Below are 14153 nucleotides of genomic sequence, written 5' to 3'. Positions count from 1 at the left end.
CTACTAGCCCCTATATACCACTGCTACCTGCTCCTATATACCACTGCTACTAGCCCCTATATACCACTGCTACCTGCTCCTATATACCACTGCTACCTGCTCCTATATACCACTGCTACTAGCCCCTATATACCACTGCTACTAGCCCCTATATACCACTGCTACCTGCCCCTATATACCACTGCTACCAGCCACTATATACCACTGCTACTAGCCCCTATATACCACTGCTACTAGCCCCTATATACCACTGCTACCTGCCCCTATATACCACTGCTACCAGCCACTATATACCACTGCTACTAACCCCTATATACCACTGCTACTAGCCCCTATATACCACTGCTACTAGCCCCTATATATCACTGCTACCAGCCACTATATACCACTGCTACCTGCCCCTATATACCACTGCTACCTGCCCTTATATACCACCGCTACCTGCCTCTGTATACCACCGCTACCTGCTTCTGTATACCACTGCTACCTGCCTCTGTATACCACCTACCACTGCTGCCTGCCTCTATATACCATCTACCACTGCTGCCTGCCTCTATATACCATCTACGACTTCTGCCTGCCTCTATATACCACCTACCACTGCTGCCTGTCTCTATATACCATCTACCACTGCTGCCTGCCTCTATATACCATCTACGACTGCTGCCTGCCTCTATATACCACCTACCACTGCTGCCTGCCTCTATATACCATCTACCACTGCTGCCTGCCTCTATATACCATCTACCACTGCTGCCTGCCTCTATATACCATCTACGACTGCTGCCTGCCTCTATATACCATCTACGACTGCTGCCTGCCTCTATATACCATCTACGACTGCTGCCTGCCTCTATATACCACCTACCACTGCTGCCTGCCTCTATATACCATCTACCACTGCTGCCTGCCTCTATATACCATCTACCACTGCTGCCTGCCTCTATATACCATCTACCACTGCTGCCTGCCTCTATATACCATCTACGACTGCTGCCTGCCTCTATATACCATCTACCACTGCTGCCTGCCTCTATATACCACCTACCACTGCTGCCTGCCTCTATATACATCTACCACTGCTGCCTGCCTCTATATACCATCTACCACTGCTACCTCTGTCCTGTGTAGCTAATCTAGTCTTGTGTAGCTAATCCTGTCCTGTGTACAGTATCACACAAGATAGGATTAGATAGACGGCGCAGCACAGTATCACACAGGACAGGATTAGATACACGGCTCAGCAGTCAGTATCTAATCCTCTCCTATGCACTCCTCTCCCCCTGCGTGTCTTTCCCCATTGTGGTTTATTATTTTTGTTGTGGGAGATGAGGGAGTCGAGGATTATGCGTTCGGTATGGTATAAAAAAGATTAATAAAGGACTTTATTCTGGCCGATTCTTTATTTACAATACATGTGAGATCTATGTGGTGGCATTATGGGTGATCTATATGGCGGTATTATGTGAGAAGCATATGGTGGTATGTGAGAACACTGGCGGTATTATGTGTGATCTATATGGTGGTATGTGAGAACACTGGCGGTATTATGTGTGATCTACATGGCGGTATGTGAGAACACTGGCGGTATTATGTGTGATCTATATGGCGGTATGTGAGAACACTGGCTGTATTATGTGTGATCTATATGGCGGTATGTGAGAACACTGGTGGTATTATGTGTGATCTATATGGTGGTATTATGTGAGAACTGTATGACAGTATTGTGTGATCTATTTGATAGTATTGTGTGTGATCTATATGGCGGTATTATGTGAGAACACTATGGCAGTATTATCTTCAGAAAGCGGACCCATTCTATGGTGGTTCTGGCTGAGCACCTGCACGCGGGTCTGGGGTAATAGAGGGGACAGCATGACCTCCAGTTAGGTGCAGTCAGGGCTGGTGAGGCAGCTGAAGAGAGGGGTCTCATTTTTATCGTTACTATATGGCTACATTTCCTTCCCAGCGTCACTCCGGACTGCGCCTGTCGCCTCGCTTTCACACATTGCCAGGACAGGATGGAGAAGACAGGATCTGAGGAGGGGAATGGAGTCTTTGTATGCAAAGTCTGGATCAGACCAGGCCATCAATCCGCAGAAATGTTTCCTGGATTTCTGTGGAGCAGACGGTCCATCCATGTGTATAAAAGACAGCGCTCTATGTACAATCCCTGGCTGCTCCGCGCACCGAACAGGGGGCCCCTATAGACCAGCACACTGCTCTCCTGAAATACTCTGTGCTGCTGTCACCCTGCTCCCTCCACCACATATCTCCCAGAATCCTTGCTGCCTGCCATCCTCGGTGACTGTCTACTTGTCAGTATAAGGCTGCCTTCACACATGCAGTATTTGGTCAGTATTTTACCTCAGTATTTGTAGCCAAAACCAGGAGTGGGTGATAAATACAGAAGTGGTGCATATGTTTCTATTATACTTTTCCTCTATTTGTTCCACTCCTGGTTTTGGCTTACAAATACTGAGGTAAAATACTGACCAAATACTGATAGTGTGACGGCAGCCATACTCTGCAGTCACCAACAAAATGGCTGCTCACTGGGTTCCTGAATATCATCCTCTCTAATCCCTTAGCAAACACCCACAAGGGGAGGAGAGGAGACATCACACGTCAGCAGACTCCGCCCATAATTACAGCAGTGCAGTAATGTGAGCTATTTGTACACTAGGTTTTTCTGAATTCAGCAGCTGCTCCCCCTAGTGTTTAAAAGTGGAAATTCCAAAACTTTTCAAATTATTTTTCATATTTTACTAAATTATAAACAAATGATAATATTTTTTAAGAAAATGTAATCATTAATTCTTTACATTTTTACAATTTCTGAAAAAAAAAATTTTTTTGATGGCACCTTCCCTTTAAGGAGACTGCTGCTCCTGCTCACACAAAGCTTGGTTCAGCCTGCCCTCTAGTGGTCGAAAATAAAAAACACAAGTACATGTTGCAGGTTTGTATACTGACAATTCTACACAATGTGTATCTACTCTCTTGGACTTGATGAGACTGGCGTCTTAACTTTGAAGGTCCAATTCAAAAAAGGCTCTGTAATCCTTTTTTTTCCTCCAAAGTTTCCTTGCCTTATACTACAATTGCCATTTTTGGAGAACATATCTAGGTGGGCTCTTAAAATGAACATTTCAAAAGATCTCTTGGACCTGATGAGGCTGATGTAGAAAGACATCCAGCCCTTTTTTTTTAAAGCTGTTATTGTGTCTGATATTACTGATATTTTTCACAATGAGCTTTGTATAATGCGATAACATTCACGCCACCATTTAATTCCTGTATTTCTAGTTTAGGAGATGATCCGGTTGCTGTGGCGTGAAGGCTTAGGCAGAGGGGATGGAGTGGTGCGGGTGACAAGCCATTCTTATGAGGCTGGACGTGACTTTCTTTCCAGGGCTCAGTGCCTGGCTGGAATTAGTCATGCTCCATGCTATACAGAAAAGCAGAATGTGATCCGGAGCTGGAGAATGGGAAAGAAGTGCACACGAGAGAGATCAGATAGAGACACAAACTCGGCAAGAATCAAACCAAGTTACCCAGATCATCTACATCTGAAACTGCAGGGGAAGGGAAGGTTACACATCGGTTATTCAGTGCAGACACAGGCCACGTTACACCATCGGCCTCACTGTTATTAAGGCATTTACAGAAGGGTCAATAAATAGAAAAGCCAACATAAAGTGTGCGAAGAGGACGGAGCCACCGCAAGACACTGATCACCTACATGCATCTTCTCGTATGATCTAAAAATGTTCCAGTATAGGAAACACTGTCTCTAGGTGACATGGCTGCCATGTTATACAGCCACGGTCATCGGCGAAACCCTCAGTGCCACCCCAGGGCTCATGAATAGGCATATTATGGATGTATATTGCACCGATCTATAATACAGTCCCCACCCCTGTATTCCTCCAAATTTATACAGAGATATAAAGTGTTTTACTGATTTATACCCCTGTATGTATGCAAGTGCTAGAGACAATAAAGGGGTATTCCCATCTCCAAGATCCTATCCCAATATTTATTACGTGTTATAATAATATTACCAAATGCCTCCAATTAGAAAAGTAGTATAGTTCTTCTGATAACCTAGGTCTATTGCCTCATGTGCAGGCATTGCAGGACCGTAGGTATCCATGGATAATGGATATGACCACTAGCAAATAGCTAACTGTCACTTCATCAGTGGACGCAATCATGGATACCCAAGGTTCGGCAATGCCTGCACATGAGGCAACAGACAGCGCAAATCAGAAAAAACTATACTACATTTCTAATTGGGAGGTATTTGCTAATATTATTATTACATCTACTACATATTGGGATAGGATCTTGGAGATGCGGATACCCCTTTAATGGTCGCCATACACTACAGAGTAACGTTGGCTGTATCTTCCGATATCGACAGGGTCAGCCAGAAGACTTGTGTATGTGCCCCCCTGACAGACCATTGTTGGGGGGAGGTAAGAGTCTGGCATGCCCAATTTCGGACTGCTGGTCCTTTTAGTGCTGGAGAGATGAGATGACGGCAGAGAAGTCAGGCAGCGGCTCTGTCATAGAGAACACAGGAGAGCTGGACAGACAGAGCGTCCCCCGTGTATGGCAGAGTCGGGGGGAGAGAACTTCCAGCCAATCATTGTGTTCAGGGGGTTATAGCTTGCACCTAAGTGGGGGCAACCGAGGAAACAGTCAAGTAAATTATCAAGTCACCATTAGTGATGAGCGAGTATACTCATTGCTCGGGTTTTCCAGACAGAGCACGCTCGGGTGGTCTCTGAGCCTTTGTAATTGCTCGGAGATTTAGTTTTCGTTGCCGCAGCTGCATGATTTACAGCTACTAGACAGCTTAATTACATGTGGGGATTCCCTAGAAACCAGGCAACCCCCACATGTACTCAGGCTGGCTAGCAGCCGCAAATCATGCAGCTGTGTCAACAAAAGCTAAATCTCTGAGCACTTACAAATACTCGGAGACCCCCCGAGCGTGCTCTCGAAAACCCGAGCACCAAGTACACTCGCTCATCACTAGCCACCATCATTCAATGTATACAGATCAAGATCACAGCATCCATTGTATACACAGAGCAAAGATGACCTGCATTAACACAACAGGGGTGTGATCAATACATTTTCTTGGCAATGTTGAGCCATGGTGACTTGATCGATCTTCCTACAGAGTGTTCGTCCATCTTGTACGCGCCTAGGTAGGTCCACCAGTGTCTTCTATACAGCTATCTTGATAGTATCAAGCCATCACGTTGCTGGTCGTCTTCTTCAGACCATGATGTCCTTCTCCAGTGATTGTTCTCTTCGAATTATGTGTCCAAAGTAGACAAGTCGTAGCTTGGTGAGCATTGCTTTGAGTGACATGTCTGGCTGGATTTGTTAGTCCTTCTTGCCATCCATGGTATTGATAACATCCTTCTCCAGCTCCACATTTCAAAGTCATGGATTCTTCTTCTGTCTTGTTTTTTTATCGCCCGGGTTTCGCATCCGTGTGTAACCCCAGAAAAGACCAAAGGGTGTGTGATATAAGGGTGCTTACGTCTTCTCTAGCACGACATCACACATTACTGCGGTTTCCTATTATTTATAGAAAGTGGACAGCCCCTCTAATCGAATCCATTTGGCCTCTCTTGTGATCTCCCCTGCACATCACTGCCCTTCATTCATTATCATGTTGCCGTCAGTCCTATACAAAGCAGTCATTTTCTGATATTACAGAATTTTGCAGCCTTGACAATTTAGCGGCTTTCATTCAAGACCCAATTATAAAGTCTCTTGTAGTTATTAAGGCGTCTTCCTCTCCCCATTTTCATCTTAATAATAGGCTGCAGGTTTGTATTAGATTCAGGCAAAGTTCTCAGCATGTAAAACAGCAGAGCTCACCCCGACAATGTGGGGGCTCACTGCAGACTAAGCGGCAGCCCTCATGTCTTACAACATGGCCTACACCATAGTTACCTGTATATAGTAAGACACCCCAGGGCTAGAACTGGATCATTTCTCAGCCCAGTGTGTGGCTATAGGTTATTAGCTATATTTCCTTTATGCCTGCTAATATAAGTGTGCCTACAATCACTGGGCTCATTTTACAACTCTGCTGCGTTTATGAGGTTACATTATGGGAACAGATGTCGCATCCGTATCCTGCCATCCGCCTAGGACAAATATCCATACCTTTGGTGGCTCCAGCTGATCCCAGGTGGTAAATTGCTGCAAGTATTAACCAAAACGCCTTTTGCTCCTCAGCGGCGATGCCCAGGATCTTCATGGCGGCCTGCAGTTTGCTGAACAGCTGGGCCGACTTCTGCTTGTCTTCACCCTGTACAAAACATTGAATATTGATCATGGAGACTTCAGAAGAAATAGGACAGCAGGTCCTCGCATCAGGAAGGCGCAGACATTTTTATTACTAGATATTAAATGCCAGCATGGCACAGTGGATCCTGGATTTAGGTGCGGGGATTTTATCTCTCGGTATACAGTATGTGCAGCAGCCCGTCATAAATATGGTAGGATTTGGGGACTTTGAATGAAAGTTACGACACTACATAAGGACAGGGCTATTTATGCATTTATATTCATTGTCTCCATTAGTAGAAGCCGTTTTGGCTCCTGTGATCTTTTAGATTGCAGCTTTCTTTCTGAAGCCTGACCTGTGCATTCGCTCTACTCCAAAGTGATGGATCAGGTGATTTTGAAAAGCATTTTATTATGGGACTGTCATTTATGCACTTGTATAATGCATCGGTTATCTGTGTCTATTTTTTTTTTTTTTTTTTATAAGACCCTAAAAAAATAACAGGCAGCTAGTTGCTAATGACCTGCCTGATGTGTCCAGTGCTGATCTCTGCCACCACACAGCGGTCAGAAACGGCTCCTGCTGGTGATTTGGCGGCTTCCGCTGACATCACATCGACAGGGCGGCGGCTTCTCTTCCGCTCAGCTCTGTGGGCAGCCGGCTGGCAATCAGCAGGACGTCGGCAGTCACAGTCTGTTGACACAGAAGCTTGAAAGATGAAGAACTGCTCTGTTGATGTGGAGCGGCAGAAGCGGTCAGTGACCACTCTGAGTCGGCGTCTCGGTAGAACAGGTAGTGCATGTGAACTTGGTGTATTTTTGAGTATGCGAGAATTTGGGGGCATTTTTTTTTTTTTTTTTTTTGCAACTTTCGATGAATCAAGTCCTGTGTCTTCATTGGAAGGTCTGTCTGAATCCTGTTTTTCAGGGATTCAGACAGAGCAGGGACTGTCTGATAGTGGACAATTCCTTCAAATAGGACAGGTGGAAACAAGAAAACACCTGAAGACAAAATTAGACTAAATTAGTAGGGGAAAGTTCTCAGACTCTGGTATCTCTGGGCACAAAACCAGACGGCCAACTATTATGGTACTAAAAGATTAATCCAATAAGTACTAATAGTTTTATAAAATAGGAACACATTGTAATTCCAGTCCTATTTCCTGAGAAGCACGGCCTCGCATCCAGCGCTATTCTGCCCTTCTAAGCAACGGATGCCACAATGGAATCCAAAGGATCCCATTATAAAGGCGGCTCCAGGCAACAGCTATATCTCCTGTAGGTAATGGCGCATCACTGGCCTTAGCGTCCCTATCCCCGTAACTGCATTGTTTGAAGCAATTTTTCATGTTCACTTGTCTGGATCACTTATTTTGCCTCACACTGTCCAATGTCATACATCCATCTACACATTGTTGGAATAGCAATGTTAGATAATGTCACGTTCTCCGTACAGTCAGCTTCATGTTATAAATAAGAGGCTGAATCAGAACTAGACAATACGGGGCTGAATGCGGTGAGGCTGCGCGTATTCATAGATTATCAGATACAAGGTTATCGTATGAATAGGATTCACAATGCGCCACGTCGTCAGGCTGGAGTCCGGCTGCAATATCCGATATGCAGGGTCTGCTCAGCTGTGTCACAACGCCAGCTTTACCCTTTGTCCCAGACGGAAATATACGTGCACGTATTATTGTAAGGCTGTGTTCAGGCGGCCATGTACGTCTGCAAATGGACATGATTGACCCCCCGTGCGTGTCTGTATCGCGGAGGGGCGCAGCAGCTGCCTTCTCTGGAGCCATGGCTAGGATTGATCCCCGTGCTGTCCTTCTGTGGTCCATAGCAAAACGTGAAACTAAACCTTACACGAAACGAGCCCTTACCCCCCACTGCTTACCTTGGATGTAATGCCAAAGACATTGTTGTCTGCTAAGTGGTTGAGATGAAGCTCTGTCCTGCAGAGGTAAAGGAAAGCGTTCCGTATAAATTTATAGCAATGCTAGAAGGTGTGGAATAGCTTATTATTATTATTATTATTATTATTAATAATAACCCCGACAAGCCCATATCTACTAGCAACTCATTCCATACGGTTTCCTCTCTGCCTAATAGAGGGGCTGAATTCTCGTTACACCCACCATAGTACCGCCATATGTCCAAATACCCCTTTACAACTGTTTCCACACTAGTGTCATGGATTCGGTGTAAAGGACAACGTTTATCTTTGTGGAGAGCGCCAAGTCGGCGTAAGGAGACTTATAGGCCATGCAATGTTCCTCTGGGAATTTAAATATGCAGAGAGCCTTTATAGAGATTGTTAGAGGAAAGGAACTCTAGCTGAATCCAATGGACGTAGCAATCCTAAAAGTCATTACTGACCCTTTAAAAGGCATGCTCACATGGCTTTGCACAAGAAGTCAAACCAAAAACTCAATGTACAGAGGTTCTGTGCCGCTCATCAGTGCAAAGCAGGAGGACTGGTTTGGCTGTGTGAGGCTCCGCTTATATTGGAGCCATGTCCACTGTATCTGATCCACTGACTAACTAAAAGCATGCGGACAGATCCTATTGACTTTAATGGTGGCTCTTGGGGATCTTCTATTTCTGATCTGCAGAACAGCATTAATCTTTGACAGAACCACTGAAGGGTTTTGTGAACATGTTTAAAGTCCCAGTTGTTCAGGGTCAAACGGCGAGACTATATAAAGGCCAGGGATACGCTGGAGGAAATTTACAGCTCAGCTCTAATAACACAAACTATCATTAGAAGCAACAGGAAGACTTTCTGTAATAAAGAACTACATTTCAGAAAGGTCCGTGAAAAACAAAAAGCTTAAATCTCAGACACACAATGGAACAAGCATTAAAAGAAAGTTATAAATGATGTTACAATAAGGCTAATAAAATGCCAGCTGGAGGACCCTTTATAAATGTGTAACCGCCAAAGGCAAATAAATAAAGGATAAAGTGTAGATAAGACTACAGTAACAGCAGCACAATAAACAAATCTCACCCACCCATCCCAAAGTGAGGAGGGGCATCTGTTACCCAAGTATACGGATTGGAGAGGTTGTCCCAAAATCACAACTTCTCTCCTATTCTGATGACAAGTGTCTGATGGCTGGGGAACAACCAATCACGAGAACAGGGATTCGGTCACATATGCGCATTATCAGCTTTGTTATGCACTATGTGGCGGACAATGCGTAGTATAGGCGGTATAGCTAAGTGGATAGGCGATGAGTTCTAAATGTAGTACAATCCCTTAGTAAAGAAAAAAAAAATCTGTCCTGGTGAGAATTCCATTTAAATAGGTTTGAACTGATACTTTTCTTAAAGGGAATCTGTCACCAGGTTTTTACCTCATCTGAGAGCAATATAATAAAGAGAAAGAGAGCCTGATTCCAGCAATGCATCACTTGGTATACGGGGTGAAACAGGTGTGATACAATCAGAGTTTTCAGAAAAGTGCTCCCACCCACACCACAGCTCCCTATGTACGCTGTACATAGACAGTGAGCTGCTAATCAGTGCTGGGGGCGTGGTTAGACCAGGACGCACATGTATGCTAGTCCTGTAGTAATAATATCCTGCTGATAAAATGCTCATTGTACTGGAACAACAGCACACAGCCTAATAAGACATAAATTGATTAAATCAGTGTCTCATCCACTACATCATGTTGCTATTAAATAAGATAGCAAAATCCTGGTCACAGATTCCCTTTAAAAGGGAACCTCACAGCTGATACATGCTGAATGTGGATCGTGCAGCATTTATCAGAAATTGGCAGCATTATCTTAGCCAGGTGTGTTTGACACTGAAACGCTGCTGCATTTCAGAGAAAAACACACTTTAAAGGCCGCCATAGAACAAGCCACAAAGGCCAGAAGGCCAACAGGTGGGTCCTTGGCAGGGATAGACCTGCCACTAAAGGCCAGAAGGCGTGGCGTACCCACCTGTCCATTAAAGGTATGTTTTCTCTGAAATTTTACAACATTTTAGTGAAAAACATACCTGGCTGAAATCATACAGTCTGTGCCTATAGATCAGGCAACCTGCATCAGCTGTCAGGTTCCCTTTAATATAACTTGATAGCAGCCATATCTTCGATTTCTGATCCAGAGCGCCAAATCCACTTCACAGGCTTTGGAGGGAAATTTAAGGCCTAAACTCCAGTTTTCTGGTGTAAAACCTGGAACACTTCAGTTTTGCATGATTTGCCACTTTTTGCAATTTGAAAGGTTAAGAACATTGCCAACTATAACCTGACAAATTTACAATCCCTTACGCCAGAAACTGACATAGAGAATAGTGAAAATCTATGGCAGCTCTTACTAAATTTGGCGCAGCTGATAAACTTCAGACTGGTTTATATGACAGGTCAGTCTTCGTAAAGACCCCCAATGGATTTAGGGAACATGCAGATCACCTAAAAGTATACTGGCCACAAGAAAGAGCTTGCCGCGTGCTGTGCTGTGGGGTTCAGTGTAGGAATGGTATAAAGTAGACTTCTGAGAGAAGCCATTGATTTGGAAAAAAAAAATTATCCTGGTAGAAAAAATGTAGATAAGTCACAAATTGAATATAAATTACATTATTTATTTTTTTTATGTCTAAAAGAAATTTTTAGCATATGCCCTGCACAGAAAACTAAGTGATCAACTCAAAGGATCCTGCCTGTATTAGATAAAACAGCGCTTAGTTAAGTAGGAAGAACTGTGCGGATTATAAAATACCCTATTTGCATAGAAGCTTAGAATTCTTGGGGGACCAACACAGTTGTTAAAAATGCAAGAACTGTATTCTCTTCTGTTCCAGAATGATGGAGACAACGTGCAAAGATCAAGAAAAAAATTCAGCTTGTTGGAGTTACCGAAGCGTGGTGTCCGCCCCAGCCAGGAGGTAGTAGAAGGCATTGAACGTGGCTTCATTTTCCGGACGTCTGGCCACTCTGAGCTTCTCCAAAAGCATGGTCTGAAATATACAAAAATATGCGTAAGTAGGAGCAGCGAGCCAAGACCGCCATCAAGTGAGAAGGGTTTGGCCAATTTCAGGTTTGGTTTTTAATTACAGGAAAAAAACAAAATAATTTTGCCCACGTTCACACTTTTTTTTTTTTTGTAACAAGGAACTTGACATCAATGAATTTTTTTTTAATCTGTTTGTAATAAGCTTTGCATTCATTTGCATGAGGTGTAATTATTCTACGTGTTTGTCAAAAGGCTTCAAATTTCCTATTGAAATAAGGGCTGAAATAAAAAAAAAAAACTCTATCTTCTATATAAAGGTTCTTGTGAACTAAAAGCCTCCTCTCTCTCACCTGTATAGTAGCAGAAGCCACCTGTCCAGCCTGGTCGAAGTCCAGTGAAATGATCTGCGAGAACCGTGTGGCATTTCCATTCAGACTTGAGCCACTATTGCCAAAAGCTTCCAGGATGGTGTAGACGGCCTGCCATTTTTCAGCTACGAAAATCAAGACAATAATCTTAAGCCTATTAATGGATTCATACAGGGATGGATTGTGACAGATGTAAGTGCCATAAGTACATGTAGAATAACAGACTACGTTGTCCACAGTCTAAGGTGGAAATAACCCTTTAAGTTCAGAGGAGTGCTGGATCCATATACAGTTCCAAATTCTCATCCACACAGTAGGCAGCATCTGGGCTCGCCCGCTATGGACATGCAATAGTCTTGTGACGGTCCATAAATCGGGCCAGACTAGTGCATGCTTCCAGTGCGACACAGACCAACATTGGTCCATGTATGTTCAGTCTGTATGCACAATGGATAACACATGGACTGAAAATATTCTTGTGTGAACATACCCCAAGGCTAATTTTAGCTAATGTATTTTCTGTCTCAGTGCTGTCTGTGAAAAAACAGACATCAGACAGCACTAGGACCCATGTTATGTAATGGAGCAGTGATTTCTTTTTCCAGAATCGGCTTGTGAAGAACCTCACAGCACGTACTAGTTTCTGTCGTATGTTGTGTCAGCCTCGCTTATTCAAGTCTATGGTTGTACCAAAATAAATAAATCTGGATTCCATACAGTACATCCGTATAGCAGCCATTTTTTTGGGGTGGGGGGATACATTGCAATTCTTTAACATAAGAAACTCTTTTCTTGGATATACCTGAAAAAATCTTTCCTGTGCTGCCAGACACTGTAGCCAGGTATTGGATAACATGCTGGCAGCTGGTCGTTTTGCCAGAACCGCTGTTCCCTAGCAGGACGATGGACTGATCCTGACGAGTCATGAGCATATTCCAGTACGCAGATTGTGCCACTCCATATACATGAGGGGAGGTGTCTTCTCTGCGGCCACCTTTAAACATGTGCATCACCTGCAACGAGACGACGCCATAGTCAAGAGCTCCGTGCTAGTTCATTCCCATTCATTTTGGGCAAGATTTTAGAGATTCATGTGCATGACCACTAATGGTGTGAAAAAAAAAACACCGTTACGTGGTGACTGGAGACGATGTCGGTATGTAACATGTCCCCCATAAGACCTAAGCTAAAAAATAATACAAGACACATTTACTGAGTGGAATAAAAATGGCCGTCCGGTTTTATTTTGGGTTACAAACAACTTGAATAAATAACCAATAAATAAACTTCATATCATAAAAGTCCAGAATTTCCAATCATCTAGAGACCAAATCCACCCATAATTGAGTGATTTTACCCCACAAATAAAACCGAACGACAGAGAAAAGTGCATAATATAAAAGACCGCTAAACATCCTAACGGCCAATGAAATTGCGGCAAATACTGGCTAAAACCGGTTCTTGACCACCTCCTGCATAGCAACAGTGTAGTTTGTCCACAAGATAAACCCCAGATGTTAACATATAAAACATGGAGGCCTATGCAGTAGCGTAGCTACTGGGGGGGCAGAGGGGGCCATCGCCCCGGGCCCTGTCACATGAAGGGGCCCACTGGGAGCCGGCACTGCCACTTCTGTGCTGAGGCACCGCACAATACAGCACAGGAGGAGAGCAGTAAAATGCCTGCTCTCCGGAAGGAGATTCTGCTCGCTGGTCGGACAGTGACCAGTTACACGTCTCCCTCCTGCACTGTATTGTGCTGACCGACCTCAGGAGCTTCTCCCGGGCTGCAGGTTTCTACCCTCCCTGTGCACGCTGGGACTGGCTCAGGGCAGGCACGCTGGGTCCTAGTGCCCACCTGCATTTTATTCAGCTATTTCCTGGTCCTGCTGCAATTTTCATTGGTAAGTGGGGATAAGATTGATAGGCATGTCATAGTCCCTGGGGGGTAAAATGTGAGAGGATGGGGTGTTGTGGGGGCTTAGGTGGGGGAGGGGGGCAGGGAACTGGGGCGTGAATGTGAGAAGATAAGGGTATTGTGAGGGCTGAGGTGGGTGAGGGGCGACTGGCACTGGGGGGGTGATTATTAGATGGTTACCAGATTATATGCCCTCCATCACATGTAATAGTTGTTCTCTGGGATGGGGAGGTAGGGGGCATATTATACTAACCAGCTGGGTAACCCATGAACTACATCACATTTAGGCCATGTGCACACGTTCAGTTTTTTTTTGCGTTTTTTTCGCGCTAAAAACGCTATAAAAACTCATTAAAAACGCATACATTATGCATTCTATCATTTAGAATGCATTCTGCATGTTTTGTGCACATGGATGCGTTTTTCCCGCGAAAAAAACGCATCGCGGTAAAAAAAATGAGCATGTTCATTATTTTTGCGGCTTTTCTGCAATTCTATGCATTTGGGAAAAAACGCGTCAAAAAACGCGAAAAAAACACATGCGGATTTCTGGCAGAAATGTCCGGT

General features: G+C 44.2%; 2 protein-coding genes across 9 annotated transcripts in view; one reads left to right on the top strand and one right to left on the bottom strand.

The window, feature by feature from the left end:
- The window catches only part of CRYBA1 (crystallin beta A1), a 426252-nt gene that overhangs the window by 47424 nt on the left and 364675 nt on the right, over window positions 1-14153 (top strand). The window lies entirely within an intron of this gene.
- Window positions 1-14153, bottom strand: part of MYO18A (myosin XVIIIA) — a 420009-nt gene that overhangs the window by 233118 nt on the left and 172738 nt on the right. For all 8 annotated transcript variants that reach the window (XM_069761190.1, XM_069761191.1, XM_069761193.1 and 5 more), the window contains 5 exons: window positions 12471-12681; window positions 11651-11793; window positions 11204-11304; window positions 8225-8282; window positions 6202-6346 (listed from right to left, as the gene is read on the bottom strand). In XM_069761190.1, the coding sequence (XP_069617291.1) occupies window positions 6202-6346; window positions 8225-8282; window positions 11204-11304; window positions 11651-11793; window positions 12471-12681 (658 nt within the window). The remainder of the gene's footprint in view (window positions 1-6201; window positions 6347-8224; window positions 8283-11203; window positions 11305-11650; window positions 11794-12470; window positions 12682-14153) is intronic.

Source organism: Ranitomeya imitator, chromosome 3 (assembly GCF_032444005.1).
Source record: "Ranitomeya imitator isolate aRanImi1 chromosome 3, aRanImi1.pri, whole genome shotgun sequence".
Taxonomy (NCBI): Eukaryota; Metazoa; Chordata; class Amphibia; order Anura; family Dendrobatidae; genus Ranitomeya; species Ranitomeya imitator.
The sequence above is the reverse complement of the archived record's forward strand: the minus strand, read 5'-3'. Positions and strand labels throughout refer to the sequence as shown.